A 27,377-nucleotide genomic window follows, 5' to 3' on the forward strand; every position below is an offset into this window, starting at 1 on the left:
AAACAGTGAAGCATAATACAAATGTTAACTATTAGTTTATTAGTTTTAGATATGCTACAGATGGATAGCTATCAACTTTCTCATCCCATTCTAATAGTATAAGCTAAAATGGCAAACAAGAAGAAAGAAGAACTACTAGTAATTCTGTTTTAGGCTTAGTGAGAAATATACTAGACATTATTTGTGTTTTAAATGCATTTTAAATCTTTTCTATAAACGTTATTTATGAAGGAGTTAGGGATAATGAGTATTAATTCCTCTAAACTAATAATCTCTCATGAAATTACAAACTACATCTAAGAATGAATCTGCCAAACAAAATCAGCTTTTTATTTTTCACCATCTGGAAATAGAAACTGGTAACATTATGATATTGAGAGCAGTTATAAATAACCCTTTGAACCTGAAGCAGATCACAAACATCGACTCTGCATATTAAAATCTTATTCCAAGTATACATATTTCCAATTTTCTCTTTAGGATATTGTTAATTGAAAACCCCTAGAGAAATACATAATTCATAAGTAATAAAGTGAAAAGGAAATAGAGACAATACATTCTTAGATGTTTCAAATGCAAGCCAACATTTTCCCCTCTGGAATATTATGCTTTGTGCAATATTTACTTTGATCTATATCTCCAAACTCTAGTGCATTCAAGTTTAAAGAAACTGCAGATCCTACACTTTATTTAGAAGATAAAATTGTAAATAGCGTGGAATCTGATGAATGGCAAACGCTTTGTTATTTAAAACTTTTTTATCATTATAGAATGCTACCTATCTCAAATCTGTTTACAGATAGTTTAAATGTAGCATTAAAAAAAATCAAACTGTAATTCAGTATTCTAGCCTACCTTTTATTCAGTCTTTTATAGTTTGAAAAATAATGCTATCAGATATTTCATTTTGTGAAACGAAGGAATATATGATAATACTAAAGTAAACTTATGCAAAGATAAACGCTAAATAATTTTTCAGGTGCATTACAACAAATAAGTTTTTAAAAGAATATAAAAAAGAACAAAATAAAAGCTTAAAATTAAACAGATGTTAATTCTGCCTTCAAAAAATCAAATAAATATTAGATTTTAAAATTACTAAATCACGTTAATTTTGACTTTGCAGCAGAGAACATAATTTAGCCATCATCACTCTTTAAAAAGTTCAATCTTACTCTCACTTAATGTTTGTTGACTACTCAAAGAAAATTCTAATAAAAATTTTTAAAACTTTTAAAAATTCAGATAAAATTCTAACAACTCTTGTGGAGTTCCACTTAAAAGAACTCTATGGAACTCTTCATACAGGCTCATCACTCTTCTTAGCTTTCTGTTAGGTCCCACATGGGCTATTTATCTATCCTCAGTTCCACGTGGTGATTCTAAGTATACGTGTATGTGTGTGTGTGTGTGTGTGTGTGTGTGTGTGTGTGTGTGTTGAATTCATACATGTAAATAAGTTTTACCAAGTGAAATATTTAACTTTTAAAGTAAAAAATAAATACTGCGTCATATCTGATCTTTAGTAGAGCTGATAACATAAAGTGGGCACATACCTTGCAGAAATCATTTTGAGAGCTTTAATATGTTTGTTTTACTCTATTCCAAAGAATTTCATCTCCAGAAGGGTCCCATAGAATTGTTCAACTGCTATCTATATGGGTAATGGATGCTCTGTTAGATAGAGTTCAATTGTCTAATTAGGTAGCTGCCAGTCTGGAAAGATGAAAGTAGGTAATTTGTACTTACTGAATAGCTAAGTTGTATTTAAAAGTTGGGAAAAGGGGAATGTCTTGGTAGCTTTGTCTGATCAGTGGAGCAATACTGTAGGAAGTTACAGGCAGCTTCTAGAAGGGGAAAAGAGACCCAGTAGGTACTTGTGGAATTCTAGTGATGAGCGAATTGAAGCCTGTGTAGACTCGGATGTGGGTATGAATATATTGGAAATTAGAATTAGTAAAAATACATTATGAAGAAAGTATTATTCATATAGCTTTCACACGGATTAATTTTAGAGATTAATGCAAACCTATATGTTTTCAAATCTCTGCTAGTCTCACCACCCATAACTTATCCACATTTAAGCCTCTCTTTCCCTTCTTTAATAATCTTATCATATTTCTAACAGGGAATGGTCCCTGGAGGAGAAGACATTTAAATGGTCTTACTCTGAGTACACCTACCATCCTCAATGTGATTCTATTATAGTACTTATATCATGTTCTGACTGCTGTCAGTGTTAATTGTACTGGTTGATCTCTTACATTTGATTGAACAGCTAACAACTTGCAAACAGGTTTATTGATGATACACATGCATAAATGAGGTGAAATTTAGTTACTTTACATCAAGAATATGAAATTGGTTATTTTTCAAAATAAGTCTCATTATTTCATTCATTTAATAGTTATTCGTTTTGTGCTACTAATGCCAATCAACAGTTTAAAAGTGCTTTACAAATAACTAATTTAATTAACATAAGAACCCCATGGAGTAGAAAATATTAATATTCCAATTTAGCTCATTTAAACATTATAAACATTCCGATTATAAGTACTCTCCAATAAAACAGGCAGTCAGAAAATGGAATGCACCCCCATGCAGCTCGCTTCTCTCTTTGATCATCTCACTCTGCCTAACAGGGTTTGAGTTCTTCTGCCTTCTTGCACTGTAAATTCATATTTACTTAAGAGTCAGAAATACAAACTTTTGCAAGCCTGAATCAGGTGGTATGTCTGATGATTTTATTTTTAATATCTGCTGAAGGAAACCTCCAGCGTGGTGCTTTTTATTTCATCTGCAGAAAGGTCAGAATACTTATTGGAAAATCTGAAATAACAGGAAGAAAAATCTCTGGCAAATTTTAAGGTGACATTAAGGCAAAGTAATTTTTCTTCCAGGCTCTGACTCTGCGCAGTAGTTCACCATATCTAAGGAGAATATTTGTAGGTATCGGCGCAGATGTGGAACTGGTCCTGCTTCAATCAAGGGCCTGTTCCTATGCTGATGAGACAATGTGCATAGTTGCTAATCTTCTGCTTGAAGTCAACCAAGATTTGATAACTTTATCTAGTTACTAAATAAGTTATCTTTAACTTTTTCAGTAAAATTTTAAAGGTAATCTCATTAACACTGATGAAATATTTGGCAGAAATATTAAAGGAAATTAGTGTGGCATCTTTATTAAATTGAATGGTCAAAATTCTTCCTGAATAATTAAGATTGTGAACTCAGTTTTGACGGCTTTCTGAGTATGTATATACCTCTGAGATAATTGATATGTTGATGATAACAGGAATTTCAATAAAGTTTAAATTACTATATGGAGGGATTTGACTGTTTAAGCTAACATGCCTCACACATGCACAATGTGCTACGTGTATTGTTTGCTGCTTTGATTAATCACTTTACACATATTTATTTCTGGACAATGAAGTTCAAATATCTCTACCATGAAATAGAATCTGTTTATACAGCAAACAAGTCACCTAGTAAGTAATAATTTTAAAGAGCAAGCAAGTCTTTCATTCTCACTTTCTGCCCAAATTTTGTAGCAAGGAGAGCCTTGGATCCTATAATAAACTCTTATCTATGAATAGAATGCTGGTCAACAAAATGCTTTATTGCATTTCTCAAGCATGCTATTTGTACATAGAGTTTATGATAGCGACCAAGCTTCAGTGTTGTAAGAATCATTTTTCTTCACTAACGGGGTTTATTGTTTTATATTTCAGCCCATATGACTCATAAAAAGAACAATTTATTTGGTCAAGAAATCACTGTATGTGTGTGCCAGCATTACTCTTTTAAATGTAGTGCCAGGAAACTAAGCGTAACTGCATGCATTTGGGGAAACTGTCCATACTACGAAAAGGACTGGCTGGGTCATTAGTGGCATTTTATTCAGAGTGGAAATATTTTTCTTTTTCAATCAAACGGTGCAAGAAAGGAAAAATCTTCTGATCAAGTAGCACATTTACCACATACCTATCAGGATCATTTTTATCTTTTCAAGTATAAGTAATATACTTTCTGGGAAATTGCACAAAATATAAAATAATTTGATAGCTAAAATTTCAAAAATTCTAGCTTATAAACAATTTTGTTTTAGAAATTGTCTCTTAAATGATGAAAAAGATCCTACTCACCAGAGGGCCAGGTGGTCCATCTTGGCCTGCAGCTCCAGGAAGACCTTGTTCTCCCTACAGAAAATAGAGATGATTGATTTTTTTTTAATTACAAAAGAATACATACTTCTTTCTTTTTGAAAATTTTGGAAAGACAAAAAGGAAGAAAGAAAACATCACCTATGAATTCCACCATAGGGAGAGCATCTAGAAATATTATAAGCAATTTTGTGTCTTCTTATTTTGTGTATATGTCCATATGCACATACATACCCATATATATGTATATACATATACGTACAAACACACACTTTATATCATTGAGATCTAAGGGTTTAGTTTTCTATTCTTCCTTTATTAATGTTTCACCATAAAGTTATTAAATCAATGACATGCTTAGTTTAAGAGTATCTGGTTTTATATATAATATTTACTGAATTCCCATAGAAACAGCCACACAATAACTTATGAAATAATGCTACCATAAACACCTTCATTAACAACTTTTTTAGAAATAAATGTTCTTTTCAAAATAGCCTCTTTCAGCACAGGTGCTCACCACGAGCCCGGGAATGCCCCGAAGACCTTCCGGACCAGGCTTCCCCGCAGGCCCCTGGGGACCGACTGGGCCAGTTTTCCCAGAAGGACCTTCGGCACCTGCTTCTCCCTGTTAGGAAATAAGACATGTGAACACATGAATAATGAGAAAATATTTTGTTATTTATTAAATGTATTAGAATAAATATTGTCTGATGTATGCATGAGATTTGCAAACATAATATCTATTATATATGTAAATACGTGTGTATATTTTACCTTAGCACCTTTTTCACCCTGTCTTCCCTCTGCCCCTGCAGCTCCAGGAGGACCCTATAAAAATAAAATTGCATTTAAAAATGCATCACATGTAAAAGTAGTGAAACTGAGGACTTATTTATAAATACTCCAATTTAATTTGTGACAGACCAACAAATTGTTGTTTGCTATTGATTGCTATTTGGTTTAAAACACGACGAGTAAAAACAAATCGCCTTTTAAGTATCAACTTCACACACTGAGTAGACTACACATAATCACTTCACATCAATGTAAGGAAACAGTAAAAATAAAGTTTCCAAAGAAATATGAATTAAAAGTCACCCTTAGTGTGTTAAATACTTGGATATCATTTTTGTTAGTAGAGATTAACCGAATTTATCAGATTTCACTTCCATCCTTATTGTGTTTTAAGAGTCGCCCCTTACTTAATCCTAGAACATCCATATGTTCTTGTATGCTTATAAGATCATGTTCCAACTAAAGAAAGATTTTAAATCATCATGGTCAACAGATAGAGTATTTTCCTTTTCTGGAACTACATAATTCATATAAATCAGGAGCATTAAAACTGCTATCACTTTTTAAAACCTAGTATTGGAGAAAAAATAGAAAAAAAAATCTCTACACTTAAGATGTCATCCAGAACCACAAACAGAACCACAAGCACAGAAAGATTAAAAAAGCAACTTAATGATGTCCAAGAAATTGCTTTATATTTTTTCCCAGACCCTCTCATTTTCTTTTATTTACTTCAATTTTCACAATAAACTGCACTCAAAATCATTAACTGAGATTGGGGCTGAAGGTTGATGTTAATTGGTGAGAATAAGGTAAGACAGAAGGATGACTTTCTCTTTTTCAGATGCTATATTAATATTTTAATGGTGAATACATGTCAGCCTTTCATATATGGTCTTTTAAATCCACATTTAGTATGAGTTATCAAGGACTTCATCAAACGCAGAGAATTCTGTGAACTCATTTCATCTCTGAGTCAGCAAAAACATCTTTAGCAATTATTTTCTGAATATCATCCCTCATCTGTTATTAGACAGTCAATGTACCTCAACCCAAAGATAAGAAATGTATAAATTCTATATGCAGTTTCTTGAGGAGGCAGCAATATGCTAATAATAACAAACTTCAAAGTGAATTTCTTTTCAATTTCACACTATTTATGCAAGAGGAATTCTGTATTGAAGCACAGACTTCAAATTTTTCCTAATGTTAAAATGTTGAGTCATAAATTATCTTGGTGTTATATTTAAAATACTAACTTATTCAAAGTAAATACAACAAGCAAAATTGTTATTACTTTGTAAATAGGAATAATGAAATTCAACAGAATAATAGCTTTTCCTTGTTTGATGAAGGTTTTTCCTTAAACTAGTGACATAAGTTTATGTGCTTTTAACCTCAAAAGGTTGCATTTATACACATGAATTTTATAGTAGAGAAGATTTACCAACATCTCACTTTAACAAAAGCAAGCCATCCACTGTCTAAAAACAAAACAAAAACACCACCTTTACTCCAAAATAGAAAAGACAATCCAAACTTGAAGAGCCCAGAAAATTTTAGCACAAATAAATTACAACACAGCCACAAAATTGTCATTAAAATAAAGGGCTTCTCCACCCCAAAAGAATTTCTTCCTTATGTGAATAAACATCTATCATGGTAGAAATTCTTACTAAATGACTTTGTTCTCTTCTTTTTCTCATTTTCCCAGTTTTATTTATTTTTTTATATATTTTTTCCAGATGACAAAAAGAAAAAATTTAAGAAAAACTAAGATGAAAGCAAGTAACACACTTTTTGTAGGAGAGTGGAAAGTTTCCGTTGGAAAAAAACTCCTAAGACCTGCTATAGTTTGACTACATCCCCCAAAAAGCATGTTGGAAACTGAATCCCCAATGCAACAGTGTTGAGCGTAATGGGAGTTATTAATATTTAGATCATGAGAGCTCCACCAATTAGAATGCCTGTTATAAAATGCCTTGAGGCTGCAAGTTCGATTTCTTGCTCAATCTTGTCCTCTCTTTCTTCTTTTACCATGGTTGACCCTGAAAGAAAGCCCTCACAAAATGTGGTCCCTCAGTCTTGGACTTTCCAGCCTCCAGAACCATGAGCCAGTAAATTTTTGTTCATTATAAATAACCTAGTCTGTGGTATTCTGTTGTAACATCACAAAACAAACAAAGATGAGACTATGGACACATTCTTGTCTTAGTCATTTGTTTCGCACATGTTTGCATAAATAGAGGGGCAAAGTGTTAATCTACTGAGCTACTAGCTGTACTTCCATGAAACAATGAGTATTTTTACTGGAAAATGTTTCATAAAAACATGACACAATAAGACAGGCCCTAGTTAATTCTCTACCAGTAGTCGGTATTACAACAGATTTTCCTACCCATGAGAAATATTCTTCATATAAAATATCAATATAATCTTTCCACTTCAAGTTTTATTATACCATATGATTATCTATATAATTTATCCATTCTTCCACTCATGTTGCTAACATTTAAATATTCCTTATGCTCCAGAAATGCGCTATGCATGTAGAATGAAAAAAAATAATAATAAAATTAAAACCCTAAGGAATTCATGAAATTTGTTTACAAAGACAAACATAAAAATTAGCAAATACAGGACGTTGTAAAATATACAAAGATGAGGTAGGTGTACAAAATAGGTACAGTGTTCCAGTTTAGGAGTAGAGAAGATTTTCCTAAAAATCTAACGTCTGATCTGAATCTTACAGTGTAGGTAGATGAGGGAGGGATGTTTGTTTCTAACACTTTACCGTCTTACACTCACATGCATGCTTAAAAGCATAAGGATGGAAAGTACATAACACTCTTTAGGGAGCTGCTGGTAGTTCAGTTAGGCTATTAGTGAAGAGTCTGTGCATTTGTGTAGGTGTACAGAGGCAGAACATTAGGGTGTGTAATTACTAACGTGTGGTGGCTTGACAGTTGAAGAGGAAAGAGGAAAATTGGAGAAAGGCAAGGACTTGAGAGGAAATACTGACTAAATATTAGCAGAATGAACTATGCCAAGTTTAGTATAAAGTTAAATAATTTGGGTAAATATTTTCACACACATTAAATGAACAAGTGTTCTCACTTTTCACATTAAAAAATTAGGACAGTTTCTTCCAAACAATGTTAAAACTCACTAATATTTAGCATATTTAAAAACTAAAGTTAAATAAATGTAATTCAGGATTTTTCAGAATCTTTAGTACCCTTCCTGAACAATGAATCTTCAAGATGGGTGTATAATCTGCAATGGTTCCCAATTTAAATGCAGACTTTGTTTTCATAATGATTTTCCTTGGGAGGCATAGTTTTCTACCAAACAGAAATTTTAGAGAATTTACAATTTATTTTATTATTACAATGTATTTTCTAACTATACATTTGTATAAGAATTTTTCAAGAACCTTTGTAAAAGCAAATGTCTGAATTTATAATTGGACTTAATAATGTATATATTTCTCTAATACTATAAATATATGTGTATATACACATACACATTATGCATATATAGGGTGTATATACATTAATATATATACATGTACTATGTGTTATATGTGCTGTGTGTGTATATATAAAGTTAAAGCTTCATTTGTCTTTGTAATCAATTAATAATATCAGTTATTGTTTTAATTTTTCATTGTGAAATTTCCTTTGGGAATATGAACTGAACTCCTTAAAATTCCAGTTACTATGTGCATTTTCTAGGCTATAATGTTTAAATTATTTTAGTCAGCTCTAGAATATTTTTAAATAAAAGGGCATGGAACTAGCTAAAATGATAACTTGAGTATTAAAATTCCATGGCTTATTGATAGAAGCTGCACAAATCTTTTAGTGCCTTAAGGAAATATACATTTATCCTCAAGTATTACAAATGCATGAAAGAAGATACATGTACTACAAATGATAACTAAATTCTCCTCCTTGTTCAATAACTATTAAAATGTTGTTTCTCAGTATCGCTGCCACTCACAACATTGTGATCAATATTCTACCAGGAAGTTTTATTATCATTCTCTTGTAAGATTCACCCACAGAAATAAGTGGTAATTCTTTTGAACACATTTCTAGTCATTGCTACTTCTGCTATGAGATGTAGCAAATTCTTATTTTTCTGTTGCCTTCAATGTGGGGAAAGTAAGGATAGGAGAAATGTTAATTTCCATAAAATATATGCAAAGCTAAAGTAAGACCACATGTTCTAAACAAAAATAGATGGTAGGCAATTCTGTATTTGACCAAATTTTAAGCCTGTAGATCACGTATTATCATATTTCATAGGAATATTTTCTTCCTATTTTCACAAAAATGATATTAAATTGACTACTGCATCCGGCACTGCTGGATGAACCCAAAGGTTTGTAGACACAATTCTGAATTTAGTTTCAATTCATAGAATTCACTCTGCACTGTACTTCTACAGAATTAGATGCTCTGTGTTCACCCAGTGTATAAACAAAGTGATCTCACATATATGTACAGTGCATAAACACAGTGATCTCACTTCTGTCAGTCTCACTTTAAGTTACCAAATACCACCTTCTCAATTAACTCACTGTTTCACCACTTCATTATTTCTCAAACTGGTTCTAAACTTCTGTTGTTTTGCAGATCCATTTTATTAAAAAAATATATGTAGTTATCATGCATTTAAACACTCCCTTTTTTGGCAATATTCTCACAGGAAATTCCTTTACTATATATGTTACATGAGAAATAAATCGTGAATAACTATAAATTTCAATAGAATTACAATATATTGCAATTTGAAAATGTAATTAAGTAATATTTGTATATATTTTGTATGTTTATCACCTAATTAGTTCAGTATTATTGATCATTGTAAAACTCTAATGACAAAGCAAAATTCAACAATAAAGTCTACTTATGATGTTACGATGAATTTATTATTAACACACTTACCTTTCACTTCTACAATTGGGAAATTAGATGAAAATATTTCAGTCTTTCTGTTACCTATATGTTTTATTTAATACTAAAATTCTTTAATTTATAAGTAATACTACAATTTAAAACTCTTAGTCAATGTTTAATAGCATCCACCGTTTGAACAGCTGATAAATTCAGGCAATAGGCTTGGTGCTTTAAATATACATTTTATTAACTTAATTTATTCCTCACTTCATCATTGATAATTAGTTATTATGCAAAATGAGAAAATTGAGATGCAAAGAAATTAACTTATTCCAAGTTACATTTTTAGGTAAGTAAAATAAGGATTTAAAACCATTTCTGTCTGATTCTAATGCAACAACATTCTGGACTACTTGGTGCTAATATTAAGATATGGAAAGTATCAGTTTATAGATTGCAAATTGCCTTAGTAAATAATTTGTGGTTTCATTTTTTTCTTTTTAGTTAAACCACCTATTTGCTTAGGCTAAGGTAGAGCTATCAACTAAATTAACTAGTTTGGTTGGCTATAATATAAAAGAGTGCACGCATTAATTGCTAGTGTTGAATCAGGAAAAAAAATCATAGTTTTCATAAGATTATTAACATTAATTTTTCACACCACTACAATATGTTTTACTCTGATGAAGAAAATAGATTATTGTGTTAAACAGATTAGCTCAATTAAGCATGCCAGTTTATCCAAATCTAGAATAGGAAACAATTTAACACATTGTGTTAAATAGCTTTCAAGTTCAATTTAATGATGCCACGTTTAAAAGAGAAAAACCTGCATATTATCGCTCAGTCAGGCTGACCTAAGGTTGATTTTTCTTCTATATCAAAGTGGATGTGAATAGCTTTGTAAGCAATGCATAGTCATCACAGTTCTCATGTCATTAATAATTCATGGATACAAAGACTTCTAAGTTTGTTTATAAAGTGACTAGAATGGATTAAAAATAGCTCATCATATTTGTATAAATTGTTATTTAAAAAGAGAGGACAGAACATTGCTAAAAATTTTTATGAAGTTATTTTAAAATAATTCATCAAAAATCAAAGAGTGAACTCCACTAAAATACTTTCTAATACGACTAAAGAAAAAAATGATTTAAGAATGACTCAGTTAAGTATTTTATTATCTTAGGCTGTCAACATAAAAATGTATTACATAATACAGTGCAGTATCAGTAAATTGGAAACTTCCTACATGCTACTTGAAACTACTGCAATCCACTTTCTCACACAGAGATAACTACCATCCTAAATAGTTGTTAGTCATTGCCTAACTTTTCTGTATCATTTTTACCAGTCATGTTTGAATGTTAAACATGTTTTAAAGTATTTTTTCATATTACATAAATGAAATCATATCTTTTCCAGTTCAACATTTTATATAGATGTTATATACATATACAAACACACCTATATATGTGTATCTATACATTTTGCTTGATATTAATTTTTTGAGATTCATCTGTTGATCCATGCATCTGTAATGCATTCATTTTTATTGCTATGAACTATTTAAGTTTATGAACATACCTCAATGCATTTATTTTTTTCTCCAGTTTTATTATGAACAAGGATAATACAACCATTTGGTTTTTGTTTGTTTGTTTGTTTTTCTAAGACAGAGTCCCGCTCTGTCTCCCAGGCTAGAGTGAAGTGGCATCATCCTAGCTCACTGCAACCTCAAACTCCTGGGCTCAAGAGGTCCTCCAGCTGGAGTAGCTGGGACTACAGGTCCATACCACCAAACTCTGCTAATTTTTCTGTTTTTTGTAGAGTTAGGGGTCTCACTCTTGCTCAGGCTGATCTCGAACTCCTGACCTCAAGCAATCCTCCCACCTTGGCCTCCCCAAAGTGCTAGGATTAGAGGCATGAGCCACTGTGCCTGGCCTGTATAAGCATTCTTACATGTGTCCTTTGGTGACCATGTGCAATATATCACCTAGATATGCACTTAGAAATAGAAATATCAGTTGCTAGGAAAAATTCATGTTATATTTTACTAGATGACATAGAACTATTTCCCTAAAGGGGCTGTACTACAGAACTCGCAGCTGGTGTGTATGATAATCTCCATTGTTTTTGAAAATATCCTTTCTAGTATTTAGTTTGTCAGAGTAAATTTTTATCAAATGGTGGATATGAGATGGTATCTTAATGTGATTTTTAGCACACATTTTCTTGATTTCTACAAATAAGAAATTTAACAGTGATATGACATCTCTTTGGTTCTCCTGGAGAGAGTTGGAACCCATTATATTAAGTGAAGTATCCAAAGAATGGAAAAACAAGCATCACATGTACTCACCAGAAAAATGGTTTCCCTGATCATCACCTAAATGCACATCGGGGAAGGATACCAATTGGATATCAGACTGAAAAGGGGGATGGGTGTATGCCTACATGATGAGTGCGTTGCGCACCCTCTGGGGAATGGTCATGCTTGAAGGTGCTGATTTGGGGAGGTGGGGGGTGGGGGGAGGGGATGGAGGTATGACTATATGGTGAGTGCCAGGCGCACTGTCTGGAGAATGGACGCGCTTGAGGCTCTGACTCAGGGGGATGGGCAGGACATGGATAATGTATATAACCTGAGCTTTTGTACTCCCATGAAGAGCTGAAATTAAAAAAAAAAGAAAAAGAAAAAAAAAAAAAAAGAAAAATTTGTGGGGCATTTGTGTCAAATAACTTCTCACATATTTTGTTTATTTTTTTCCATTGTTTTTTCTTTTTTCCTTTTTTTCCTTCTTAATTTGAAAGAACTACTTAGGTATTCTGGAAAATGATTCTATTCAAGTTTTCTCTATGTTAGAAATATTTTCTCCTAGTTAGATCTTTTTATTCAATGTCATTTCAGTATTTTTGGATAAACAAAATTTTTAAATTGTAATTTATTTGATACATCAATCTATTCCTTTCTGATTACACCTATGTGACCAGAGTTTATGACCAGAAGTAAAACATTTATTCTCCAATAATTTTTGCTAAAATATTCCAAAATTTAGCTTTCACATATGACGATAACACAATTGGAATTGAGTTTTGTGAATAGAGATTGGTAAGGTCCATTTTATGTTTTTTTCTATAGAAAATTAACTCTCACAGCACAATTTATTCAATATTCTATCTATTTTCTATTGATGTGCAATGTTTAATTTGTCACAAATGAGGTTAATGTATATCCTTATGTCTTTTCTGGGCTCTCTCTTCAATGAGACCATTGTCTACATATTCATAAGATCAATTATAACTCTGCAAATACATTATCTTAAATCCTACCTAACTCATTGATGCACTTAAACATACTTTTATTTTTTCAAGTATTTTTATTTCTTTTAACTAGAATAATCAGATTGTCTAGTTAGAAATATTGGCAAAAAAGAGTGTAACATGATTTTCCTATTCTCTAATTATATCTCATATTTAAATATAAAGAAGAAACTTACCAATTGCTTTCAACTTATCAATATCGTGTAATCTTTAATTTTGAATTAAAAAATACATTGGTTATGCTTCATATTCTTAAAGCCACAATAATTAAATTTTAGAGTGTATAGTATGTTTCATTAATGTGCTATTAATATTTTATAATATATTTTATAACAAATTATTTCTAATATATGAAAATGCATCCATATTCTCATTATAAAGAGAAAGGAATTAAGAATTAAAGATTAATTAATGTTCTTAAATTATATCTCATCTCACTAGCAAATGCAGAGGTTTAACCCAGGTATAAATGAATAAGAATGCAAATACATGAGCATTCCACTATACAACACTGCCTCAGAGTTGTAGAACGAAGATGTAAATTAAATCTCTGTATGTGTGCCGAATTTTCTATGACATTTTCTCAATTCTATAATTGAATGGTAGTCTTTCCATAAGTTGGAGTTATCCATTAAAATTATAAATGTTGGCCAGGCGTGGTGGTTCATGCCTGTAATCCTAGCACTCTGGGAGGCCAAGGCGGGCGGATCGTTTGAGCTCAGGAATTCAATACCAGCCTGAGCAAGAGTGAGACCCCGTCCCTACTAAAAATAGAAAGAAATTATCTGGCCAACTAAAATATATATAGAAAAAATTAGCCAGGCCTGGTGGCATATGCCTGTAGTCCCAGCTACCCGGGAGGCTGAGGCAGGAGGATCGCTTAAGCCCAGGAGTTTGAGGTTGCTGTGAGCTAGGTGGATGCCACGGCACTCACTCTAGCCTGGGCAACAAAGTGAGACTCTGTCTCAAAAAAAAAAAAAAAAAAAAAAATTAGAAATGTTGATAATTACCCATTCCAATATAATAAACACAAATATTTAAAAATCTATCATGATAAAGATAAAAAGTTTCTACATTATATTAGCAAGATTAAAAAATTAGTAAATATGAATGGAAACATTTTAAAGTTTACATAGCATCAGTAGTATCAACATTAACTATTATACCAAAATACTCGGTTTTATACAATAGCTTAATATGTTTTAAAATATGATTTTTTATATAATAGTTATGTTATAGACTTATGCATGTTTTAATAATAATCATATTATTAATACAAAAGGAGCATGTGATACACTGGTTCACTCCTATGTATCCCTTTTTTTTCATGTTTCTGTTAATAGTCTCTAGTAAATTGTTTTTATTCATTTACTTTTTAAAAAATTTCAAAAGTATTCAGTTGCTTTCAAAATGAGTAATTCCCATGACCCACCACTGTATGGCTGAAGAAATGAATTCATCCCAAAACTCTGTCACCATGTTGAGAATCCATGCCAGATATCAAATGGTAATTAGCTAAATTTAATAAAAATTATAAATGAGTAATTTGACATATTTTAAAGTGAAACTCTCAGCTGAGAGTTTGCCTTTCAAAAGATCTGACATATTGGAACAGATATGTATGCTACTAGACAGTTTTAAGGGCTGTCAGACTGCAAGCAAAAAGAGGCCAACAGATCTCAAAAATCATATCACACTTTGTAATTATTTTCTAAGACTAACAGCCTAATTTATCCCAATTTTGGAATAAATTTATTTCTACTAAGGCTATGCTTTGGGGTTTTAGAAAATAATAATAATAATAATAATAACAACAACAGGTAACATTAAAAAGTATTTGGCCAATGAAGAGTAAATTATATTAAGAGAAAATATATATTACACAATAAATTCATTTCTGCCAAAGAAGAATGTTTGCTTGTAAATGTTGATTCAAACTTGTATTGCTGAGAAACAAAAATAAAACCCACTCACATTCTATGTTCAATATGAGGATGTTCAGTGGGAAAAATTCCCTTAAATTCCTAACATTAGAAAACAGAAGTGGCTCCCATTTCTCTACGATTTTGGATTACTGAAGAGGAAATCAGCCCAAGAAATATATTGTGATGTTTGGTACATATTTTCTTCATGAATAAGTTGGAAAATAGACAAAAGGAGGTATAGAAGGACATTGTAAAATGATATAGCTGCAAGAGGCAGATCTACAGAGACAGCTTTATTATGAAAATAGTACAACAGTAAGGAAGGGACAGTAAAGTAAATCTCCTTGTGTCTACTGCGGCCAATATTTTGAACAATAACTATTCATTTATATTTTGTTACACCCCTTCATTAAAATGTTTCCAAGTCAGAGAAGTCTAACAATGCAAAGCAATTTAACATTATATACTGATTCCTGAGCTCATTCCACTGATGCTGCATTCAGGCTTTTGCAATGTTTTAAGCTAGCACTGGACTATTGACATCTCATCCCCAAGTAGTACCCCAGGAGTTAATGTTCAGGAGACCACTAGAGACTTTTTTAATAGTCTACTACATTTGCACGTAGAGGAGATCTAAGCACAGAGAAGTGGAAAACTCCATAAGTAGGAGTTGTTCTTTTTATTTTTATTGTGACAGTGAAATGGTTAAAATATGTTCTATTTTAGTAATTACTTTGACACATTTAAAAAACTATTCTCTAGGACTTATGATATTTTTGGCATCCTTGCAACATGCTGCCTACAGCTTACATACATTACATAAATTTATACATATGGTGAATAACGAGTAGATGTTTCAAATACAGAATTAGAGAAACTTACTCTTTTTCCAGGAGGACCTGGTGGACCAGCCTCACCAGACGGACCAGGAGGACCCTATAAAATGTGAAAGATACCTTTTAAGGAACTGGATATTATTTTCTGGCCCACATAATTATTTGAAATCTAGACTAAAACCAACTTTCTTCATTCCCACACATCTATCTTTCCTGGAAAATCTCAGCCCCACTTCAGATCTCTAAACTTCCTCTCGATATCTATAATTAGAAATGATAAATTCATACGGTAAAATTCTTCATAACTAGAAGAAAGTCAATCAAATACCCCCTATGAAAAACTGTATCCTTTTACAAAGTGCTAATTTATATATTGTAAGCATCCAACAGTCATGCTAATTGATATAAACATATGGTTAATAATTTTACTCATATCACATAAATTTGTGAAACCATAATACTATTACCTTTAAATTTCTTCTTGTACAACACTAGCATTTTTATGCCAAGGTGTACACAACATGCTAGGATATGTTTCACAAGTCTAATCTACACAGAAGAAGCTTCTATCTCTGACAGCAGGTAGCCAGTGGAAATGGCCCTAGAGAGAAAATTGTGTTGGGGGACAGGTGTCTTTGGCTCCCCCTTAAGTTAAGGACCTCCCTTACTTCCTCCCTAAATATAAAAACATGTGGCCAAAGCACATTCCTGTGTCATTCCCAAATAGTAACCAAAAAGGCCTATACTGTGCAGAGTCATTAAGTTCGAAATTGAAATAATTCATGTTAATGACAGGCCAATAACTTGGCTTTATTCCTTTCAGTATTATTTGTTTTTGAAACGATTTTTTGTTATCCAATACAAATGATACATAGTTGAATTTGATACAGTATGACAAAATCATTACTGTAATAAGACTACATTTTTTATTATGAAGAATTTCCTTATATTTCTTAATTTACATCAAGTAGACATTTGCTGTAACATTGACTTTTAACCGGAATTCAAACACCTTTGATAAAGTTTTTCAGAAAAATGTAGACACACACATTTGTGCTTTTGAAAGGCTGATCGTTTCCGATTATTTCTTTAAAATGCTTTGAGACTATGTAGAGATTTAAAAAATAGATTTACTTACTGGTTGCCCAGGATCTCCATCTTCACCCTTATCACCACCAACACCATCTTGACCCTATTATAGGCAACAGAAAATGAAACCAGCTATATCTCACTATTAAGTTATTTTTATCAGGGAAAAAGATATGGTGGACTATCTTGGGATAAATTAATATCAGATGGAAAAATGAAAATATCATTTTTTTTGGTTTTTTTAAGATTATAGTACTTCTCACTCTATCCCTAAAAAAATTTGTGAAATTACTACTATGTGAAGTTTTACATATAGTTCACTCTTGATATAGGGAAAGGAAGAAGATGTAATCAGTGTACAAGGCCAATGCATTCTTTTACCATGAACAAATATGGGGCAGTTTGAAAGAGGATTTGCATTATACAAGAGACTGAGAGAAAAGCAAAGATCCAGTAACTTTCAATAATAATAACGCTGTTATTCAGACAATTTGTTTGTACAGCCCAACAAAGTCTAGAAAACTAATCCAAATGAAGAACATAATCTTGCAATGTAGGCTTCATAGTATCCAACTATACCAATTTTCGTGTAGTTATGGTTACTGTGTATGCTTTTTTCCTTTTCTTTCTGTTTTTGGTATTCCATCTAAGTATTAAAATAATTAAGAATTTTCTCTAATTATTAACAATAGAGACACTGGGAACATTCCCAAGAAAATCATGCCTTTATTTTTCCATGATACTTACTGCAGGGCCAGGTTCCCCAGGAGGACCAGGATCTCCAGGAAAACCAACAGGACCCTAGAATGATGTTTTTAAAGGAAAAGAAATAAATGAAAAATCAATTTTTATAAAGTTATGATATTCTGAAGTACAAGAGGTAAAAGTCATGGCAAAACCTGGTAAGAATATTTCTCTTTTTCTGCTAGAAAATTTCTAAAAAGTGATATCATCTGAAAAGGCTTCTGAATATACACAATGATAAAGTCTGCTTTACCAACTTTGGGTCTGAGTCTCACGATTTCTAATCTTTCTAAGAAAACCTCCAAAGTGAGTTTGGCACTAAAAAATGGCACTTCATTTTACTTTTTTTCATGTATAAAAATGTTTATTGGAACATTGTTTGTAATAATGACAAATTGGAAACAGTCCAAATATCAGGCAACAGTTGAATCGATAAAGAAATTGTAGAATATTCTTATAATGAAAAATAACAAAGTAGCAAAATAAATGGCTAGATCTGTATCTAGCAGAATGAATAAATTGCAAAAACATAATGTTACCTTAAAAAGTACAAGTTATGTAATGATCCATGCTATAGCATGTCACTTGCAAAAGGTTTGAAGATATGAAAACTAATACTGTATATCACTTATGGATATGTACAAATCAATAAATGGAAACAATTATGGGTGTCAACAGTAAACATCAAGTTCAGATAATAAACACTTCTGGTGAAAAAAGTAGGATACCGAGATCAGAGAAGCATTTACTCTGGGACCTCACATCTGTTCGGGATGTTTTGTTGTTTTTACCATTTTAAAGCAAATGCTTTAAATCAGTGACCACCTTTTAAGATGGACATTTTCTTACACAGCCATAATACTAATATCAAATCTAACAAAATTATCAATACGTTTTGGTATCACCTAAAATATGCAGTTCATATTAAATTTCCACAATTGTCTAAAAATATAACTTTTCACATTAGACTTGTACAGATCAGAATCCAAACAAGTGCCACACATTATGCTTTACTTTAATGTCTCTTAAATTTCTCCAAATGGAGAGCAGGACCTCTTTGCCCTCACCCCCCATCACCAGCCCTAAATACACATGCCTCTTTCATATTTTCCTTCATAGAGAAACTAGATCAGTTGTCCTTTAGACTGTCTCCCATTCTGGATTTATCTGTTTGCTTTTCCCTGGTGTCATTTAAATTGTTTCTTTCCCCTCCATGTTCCCCACAAAAGAAATGTGTGTGAGATTTGCTTAAATTCAGATTTAAATTTTTTGGCAAGAAGACTTTCTAGGTTATGCTGAATATTTCCACTGCTCCAGGCACACTATGTTCTAGTGATGGCAAAATCGATGAAGGTGGATAAAGATGGGGCAGCCTAATCCTTCCATTGCAAGGGGCCCCAGCAACCTTTTGTTTAATAGTGTCAGCCATTGATGATTATTGCTATGTGGGGTGATGACTTTATTAGAGTTATAAAATGGTATTTTTCTAATTTTACTTTCTTAGACTGAATTCTTCTGTTAAAAAAAAAGAATTTTCCTTCATCTACAAGGGCTAGTCATCCTGAAATGTGGTTCACAACAAGAAGGAAGGAAGCACACTTAACTATTTCCTTTTAACTACCAGTTTTCAGAATTAGGAGTTGGTGCCCTAATGCTTTCTTTTACAGAAATGGAAGAAAAAAAAAGAAAAAAAATCTAGCTAAATGTTAAGATTTTGTAAAGCTGGTGGTAAATATTTAACTGTTTTTGTTCTTCTCTAAACCTTTCTAAAGTTTTTAATCTGACATGTTTGAACAGAAAATAAAACTATTTTGTAAAGGGTTGTATAATTAAAATGTTCATATGATATTAAAAAAGATACTTGACCTAAGCTTTGGGGGGTATAAGTTATGTAAAATTTTAGAAGGCCTATTGAAATTTGCTTAAGAAGTAGAATAGAAAGAAGAAAGAAAAAAGCTAAAAAGATAAAAAGATGAACCACGAGAGAGAGATGGCACGAAGCCAATGTAGCCACACAGCCCCAGTGGGGAATGCAGCGAGAACAATGCCATCCAGTGCCTTGCCCAGGGGAGTCTCTCTGTGGTCCAGGTGCTTTTTTCAGATCAGAAGAGGAAAGAGCAAGCAAGCAAACAACAAAGGTACTAAAACTTTTCTACAAAGGCCGGACTCAGGAGCAGAGTAGATACACAGTGGGCTTAGGGGCCCACTTAGGGGCATGAGTCTACAGTGAGCTGGGAGGCTCAAGTGCCTCAGGGGAAATGGTATACCAACACGTGCCTGGAGGGAGCATTGGTAGAAAACTTAAGACCCTAAGAATGCATTCAAGGGATTTCTATTTAGGGACCTGGCTACCCTACTGGCAAATGCTGAATCTGGATTCAAATTCTGGTTTTCCTGACAGCTTTTCAACCCTATTCTGGTCTCCTTGCCTTTCCTCAAGTTTCATCTGAATACAGTTCAGCTTCACTAAATTTGTTTGATTTTATTTTCAGAAATGTCACTTTAAAGGGAACCAAACTAACATACCGGGTTACCCTTAGGGCCGTCGTCACCTGGTGGTCCCTTAGCACCAGGAGGTCCAGCAGCTCCAGGTGGACCAGCTTCACCTTTCTCTCCTCTTTCTCCTTTGGGGCCCTATACAACGTCAGAAAAACAATAGTTATCTCACAAGTTTTAAATCAGAGCTTCTTAACCTTGGAACATTGGGCCGGACAATTCTTTGCTGCAGGAGGCTGTCCTGTGCGTTATAAGATGTCTGACAGTATCTCCGGCCTTTACTAACTAGATGCCAGCAGCTACCACCCCTCCAAGTTTCACAAACAGAAATGTCTCCAGACATTGACAAATGTTTCCTGGGGCCAAATTCACTCCCAGTTTAAACTAATCTATGTTAGAATAATATAGTCCTGATGCAATTTATAAGTGTCTATTTAAGGTAGCAGTAGTGGGTTTTTTTGTTCCTTTTCTGGATAGTCCAACAAAGAGAATGTATACAATAAACTGCTTATAGATTTAATGTTCTCACTTATGCAAACATGATCTTTTTTCAGCTGGTATATAAATCAAAATATGCAGAGGGTATACATAGTTATTAAACAATAAGGCTCTGCATTTGTGATTATTCATAATGGGATGGAAAGCAAAAGTAAAAAAAAAAAACTGAATCACAGCTAGGAGTTAAGTTACGTGTTTAGAAATGCTCTGAAAGAAATTCCTAAACCAATAGAACCCTGTATGACAAAAAGACAGCACTTACTCCCGGCCCTGCCTCCCCGGGAGGCCCAGGGTTCCCGGCTTCTCCAGGTTCCCCCTATAAAGAAAAGACCAAATGAGTGTTAGAACACAGAAATTATATTTTACATTGGTAAAACTGCCTTCAATTATGACTATACCATTTTAGATTAGCCCTTCAATTATTATATTATTTAAAAGGCGTTGAAAAACTTTAATAAGAGGAAGGCACTTTTTTCTATTACTGACCTCAGTATTTTTGTTTCTCAGATGGGGAGACAGAACCAGATAGGCCTGATCCTACAGTTCTCACTGGCTAGTTAGGAGCCAGCGTATCAACCCAGGTTACCACCAAACCATCAGAACAGACATCTAAGTGTTTCCTAACAAATTATGCATTTGGACTCTATCAATATTCATATTATAATCAAGTTTGTTGATTAAACAATTTCAAATCGTTTTCCACTAAAGTATGAATTCATTTCTCTTTACAAATTAACAGACAATTTGGTAGTACATATGTTGATATTCTCATAGAACATGCACAGTAGATATCTAAAGAACACAGAGGGAAGATTATAATTACGAGATATGTAAAGGTACTTAGATAACAATTAAAACTGTTCCATTTGAGTATATATGTTATAAATTTGATAGTCCTTATGATCTTCTTGGTTAGCTATGGATGGCTATTTTCTAGCTCAGCAAACTAATAGATAAATCTCCTAGACTAGTAAGTTTTAGCTGTGAAAGTCTCTTGCTAATGCCTCCTACTTCAAAATGCATAAATATATAACATCTTATCCAAATAATCATTTAAGTGAGTAACATAGCATTTCCAGTCAAAATCAGTGATACTAGCAACTCTCAAATCAGTGGTCTTAGCAATTCTGAGGTGGAAATTATTCTTGTAAATTGAAAAAAAAATGTGAAGCATGAATATCCTTTAATTTTTAACTTTGATATTTCCAATATTCCTGGCACAAACCCACTGCTCCTAAATTAGTTTGAAATGTGTCAGATTAAATATAAACATAATTCCAGGGCACAGACTATTTTATGTACATATAATAATTTCTCAGTCTTTGAGAACATCACATATTTTTAACTTCTTAAATAATCTTCATAATGTTGGAAGTCATCAAGTACTTTCCATGAATTTATTATAGTAGTACTGTGTGTAAATTATTTCCTTTCTCAAGATGAACAGCAAATATTTTTGTATTTTTAGATAAACCTTACAAGTAAAATATTGCATTTACATTGTTTATACAGAGAGGCATCATTCAGCTATCCCAGCATGATGAAATGATATATTAGTAATATCATGAGCTATTACATCTTTAAAATGAAACAAGTATTTTGCCTTTCAAATCAATTGTAAAATGCCCATATTAAATACTTCATATAAGAAATATATATGACATTTATTTAGAAATATGGGAAATCTATTGCACATGTACAAAATGTTTTTTTATGTACCACATTAACCTATGGTACTATCACAGAAAGAACTACAGGAGAAACAGCTACATTTTTAGTTACTCTCTCTGTTTTGTTGTTCCTTTTTCATTCTTATCAACTGCAAAGTTAAACTAATGGAGATTCTACCCAAAGTTATAAAATATGTATTAAATCTTATCCTGATATATTTCCTTGTATTGAGAAAATTATTTCAGTGCAAAAGCCACTTATAGCAAATATACATTACATGAAGAACAGGGTAAATATATTTAAACAAAATGTATCATGACTAAAAGATATTAGCTTTTTGTTTGTTTGTTTGTTCATTGTTAGTAACTGGGAATAAATCTTCCAATATAGAAATGAGGATGCATTCAGCCAGAATCAAAGCTGATGTCAGAAATTTGTATTCTATAGCAAATTTTATTACCCTAGATTCTTAAGAAAAAATAAAGATAAAAGTTTTACTTTTATCCTGCTCTTTGCCACATAGAATTTTTTTTAAAAAAAGAGCAGTCTTAAAACTCCGTGTGTTTTTTAGTGTAACACATTTTGCATCAAGTACATTTAAATGTAAGAGTCAAATCACCCACTCGATTGAGTGAATCATTCTCATAAGAGTCAAAGTTGGCAGTGTTACTACAAAGGCTTTGAACTAAGTGGAAGCAATGTGGAAGGGAGCTCCCCAGAACCCCAAACATCTGGCATCTACAACTATCTTCGAGCGTAACACAAAAGAAAAAAAGCATAAAAGAAGCAACTGAAGTACTTAAAACTGTTCCATCTGCATCCAAAATATTGAAATAACAAGTAAGGAAAGCTGAAAAGGATAGTAAAACTTGAGACTACCTCCCACAACTATCTAGTCAGTATTAGAGGCAAAAAGAGATGATGCAGAGAGATGAGGAAAAGGTGTGAGGCTGACGTCATTTGTCCAACACAATAACATACTCAGAGATCAGTGTCCTGTGCTAGTCTTCCTGGGACAACTGCACTAAATGAAAAACGTTTTTTTCAATTCTACCCCCAACTACCCAAATAATTTCAACACACAATTTATAATTTAAGGATATAAAAAAGAGATAGTCAAAGAAACTATACTTATTTATGCAGTAAGAATTAGATTAACAACTTTGAAATTTTTGAAGGAATTAAACTATTCTGAAGAGTTAATCATAGAGGATTTTATTAAAATCAAAATGCTAGAGTGTGAGTGTTCAGCAGAAGTAAACCTCAAAATAACATATTCTAATATTTTTTATTTCTTTTAGAGATAGGGTCTCTCTCTGTCGCCCGGGCTGGAGTGCAGTGGCACGATTATGATAATAGCTTACTGAAGCTTTGACCTCCTGGGCTCAAGCAATCCTCCTAACTCAGCCTTAGGCCTGGCTAATTTTTTAATTTTTTTGTAGAGACAGGGTCTTGCCATGTTACCCAGGCTGGTTTTGAAATCCTGGCCTGAAGCTATCCTCTCATCTTGGCCTCCCTAAGTGCTGTGATTACAGGCATGAGCCACAGCACCCAGCCCTGATCTTCTAATTTTATCACAGTTCTTTTTTCTGATGGTTAAATGCTTTAGTTAAAATAAGTCAATTTAAGTACAAGACTTGAGACTAAGGAACAGAAGCATTTTTAAGATTAGGATAAGTCTACACTACTGATATGCTTTAATAACTAGCAAACAAAGGACATTTTTACATGTTTTCACTGCATAATATATTATGGTATAAAATTTAATTCTTTTCTCAAAACTGGTAAATAATGTATTTTTTAAATCAAGAAAATATCAGTGATAATTCTCTTGAAAATTTTACTAAGAAGTGAGCATGAATACATAAATAAGAAATCAATGAATCATTTTGACATTTTCATAAAAGGAAGAGCAGATTTTCGAAATGAAATCATGTTGACAAGAAAAGAAAGCTATTCTAAGCCCACATGTTATGGCATATGCCAACTATTTTAAAAAGTGCCAAAGATAGGTCAAGAGTATTAGTAATGAAAGATGACAAAAATGAATGATTAATTCTTTTGTGATTTGAAGAATCCTTTTTTCCCTTTAAAACATTTATATCAACCAATTTCTTCTATTTTCACAACTGAGCATTGCTAGACATTCATAGACTGAAGTGGATCCTGACTTCATCACTTTCTAATGAAAAACCTTGATGAAATTACTGAAGTTCTCTAAGCCTCAGCTTTCCCAGCTAACACATGTGGATGATAACAATTCCTTTGCTGTGACTAAAGGAAATAATCAATGCACACTATCCAGCAAAATACCTACCAATCAAAAATGTAACATTTCAAAATGATTTTAACTTTAATTTTTGTAACTACTAGATATGAATCATATAACTACACATAAGATGCTTAGAAACACAATAACATTAGAAACACTTGAAATATTTACTCAATATTATTACAGTCCTTAATTATTATCTTTAATAATGCTATTTCAAATTCATATGACTAAGATCTTTACCTTTTCTCCAACACCACCAACTGAACCAATAGATCCTGGGGGTCCCTGTGGTCCCTGTAATGTAGGAAAAGGAATATAGTCATCCATATTCTTGTAATGAAATAACAAGTTCATAAACATATAGTTGCTCTCAAAGAGAGTAATATATGCAACAAGTCTTCTAAGTCATTTGAAAGATGGGACAAAATGATGCCTTTTATTGAGTTGTCAAATTTACTGGATAGGAAATAATTTAATATATTACATTGATTTTCACATTCACCAGAATTTCTAAGATAAGTAGGAGACTTTTCAGCTCTAGTCGTGGCAATTGATACTCAGAACGTAAGTTCAATCTCTCTACCCATGGAATAGTCAGGTTGGTTTTAGAGGATGATTTTGTGGTGAAGCAAGATTATGACTCTGGTTAATTACATAATTAATGAAAAAACAAACCCCTTATAAACAAATTTTTAGTCCTTAAATTACTTAAGGGGGACTAAAATATAAAAGGTTTTTTTTTAATTTATCTGCCCCTAGTCTATTCTACTTAGTTCTGGTCTGCCAGAATTAAAAGTAGGCAGAAAAGAAGAGCAACAAAGATAAGCCAGAGGAATGAGGAAAGCATGGACTTCCTCATTCTGAAAAGGTGAAGTCAGAAGAAGTGATTATCATCAAAGCTATTTATCCATTAATGGTAACAAAAAGAAAGATAGGGCATTATGTATCCAAATCCAACCATACTGGAATGATTTTTAAGTTTAGGGAATTATCTTTTTCATACAACTAAGAGACAACATTTTACATAGTAAGAAGTACACTTATGCACATATTTTTGTAACATACTTTATAGACTGAAAGTAGCAATACAAAATACAAAGCTTTTAGATGAAAGCCCTGATAACACATGTATATATATGTAAAGGACATTTGGCGTACAGACCTAGACTACTGCAGTCAAAGCCAATTAAAAACTCTCTCTTCATGTCATTATCAGAGATAAAGGTTAAATTTAAAAGAATTCAGCAACTATTTATTGAATAGCTATCATATGCAAGACACAGTGTAGGTATGCTGGTCTGAACAATGTGGTTTATTATAATACATATGATACCACTAATATATCTCATTCATCAGTAAATATATATCGAATGTGAACTGTGTACTTATTTTATAATTGTGGTGACTTGTTCCCTATAAAGCCCATTTCTTTTCCTGTATAATAAAGTAGAATAAGTAGATGATCCTTGAGTTCTTATATACTTCTATTATAACATTAAACAATAGTGTGATTATCTCCATCATATCTCAGAAAGCATCTGCCATGAAATTCTAGCAACACCTATATAACTTCAAGACAATTAACATATATTTCACAGTTCTTACATCAGCTCCATTGGGACCTTGAGGGCCTCTTGGGCCTGGAGGACCAGGTGGACCCTGTAAAAGATGAATATGACAGTTTACAAAGACGAAATTCAGATGCATTTCTAACATTTTCATTTTGTGATTAGGAAAACTACAAGAAGTTTCAGCCTGTAAAATCACAGTCAGTGAAGCATATCAGGGTTATAAGTCATTCTTGATGGATACAACACTGTGTTAGCAAATGATCCTTTACACATAGCTGTGGGGAAATTAGGACTTCAGGAAAAAAACTTGATTAGAAAATGGGCAAGAAAGTCTATCGCTACTGTCTGGTACAATTTATTCATAATACAAGTAGAAATATTTTACATAAAGGGGACATAAAATTTAAAGAACTTTAAACTTTAGAATTCTAAAGATTTAGAATTCATTTACTCAATGAAAGTGTTCTTTATCTCTGTTAGTATGTATTTTTGCTTTTTCTGTATGTAAACTCTCATGTTCTACATGCTAGAATTAGAAATAATAAAAACCTATTTAATTCTTTCATAAAACAAAGATTTTCTCTACTGGCAGTGCATTAAAATAAATTTGGGGCACTTTTTATAAAGTTCTGATGGCCAGAATTCCTTACCTCAAGGTTGTGATTAAAATAGTCTATACTGAATACCAAGACATTAATATTTTTCAAAAGTCTCAGTTTATTCTAAAGTCATGGTTGAAAAGATTTTCTATTATTACCTGTTACCACAAGATCAGGGAGAATGTATCAATGACTCAGGGAACCATAGCAACCATATCTAGAAAGGAACTTGCTACATATCTGATGCTTCTTGGAAGTTTTGTAATCAGTTATTTGAATCAGCAATGTTTATTATGAATTTCTTACATTTTGGTTTATTAATGATAAGAATTATCTGAAAAAATATAATAGATCTAGGAATGGTCCCTAAGGAAAATAAATTCTAACAGATGTGTTAAAATTCAAAATATGTATTCTGAAGGAAGTAAAAATTTGGGGCAATGTTGAATGGAAGGAGCAATTAAGACATGCATTCATC

General features: G+C 32.4%; 1 protein-coding gene across 1 annotated transcript in view; it reads right to left on the reverse strand.

Annotated features, from left to right (window-relative positions):
• Positions 1-27,377, reverse strand: part of COL11A1 (collagen type XI alpha 1 chain) — a 199,027-nt gene that overhangs the window by 17,495 nt on the left and 154,155 nt on the right. Inside the window, exons 48-57 of the mRNA XM_045546650.1 lie at positions 26,335-26,388; positions 24,970-25,023; positions 21,046-21,099; positions 20,316-20,423; positions 17,793-17,846; positions 17,095-17,148; positions 16,003-16,056; positions 4,944-4,997; positions 4,687-4,794; positions 4,149-4,202 (exon numbers count right to left, since the gene is read on the reverse strand). Of these exons, the coding sequence (XP_045402606.1) occupies positions 4,149-4,202; positions 4,687-4,794; positions 4,944-4,997; positions 16,003-16,056; positions 17,095-17,148; positions 17,793-17,846; positions 20,316-20,423; positions 21,046-21,099; positions 24,970-25,023; positions 26,335-26,388 (648 nt within the window). The remainder of the gene's footprint in view (positions 1-4,148; positions 4,203-4,686; positions 4,795-4,943; positions 4,998-16,002; positions 16,057-17,094; positions 17,149-17,792; positions 17,847-20,315; positions 20,424-21,045; positions 21,100-24,969; positions 25,024-26,334; positions 26,389-27,377) is intronic.

This window comes from Lemur catta, chromosome 3, assembly GCF_020740605.2.
Source record: "Lemur catta isolate mLemCat1 chromosome 3, mLemCat1.pri, whole genome shotgun sequence".
NCBI classification, from domain to species: domain Eukaryota; kingdom Metazoa; phylum Chordata; class Mammalia; order Primates; family Lemuridae; genus Lemur; species Lemur catta.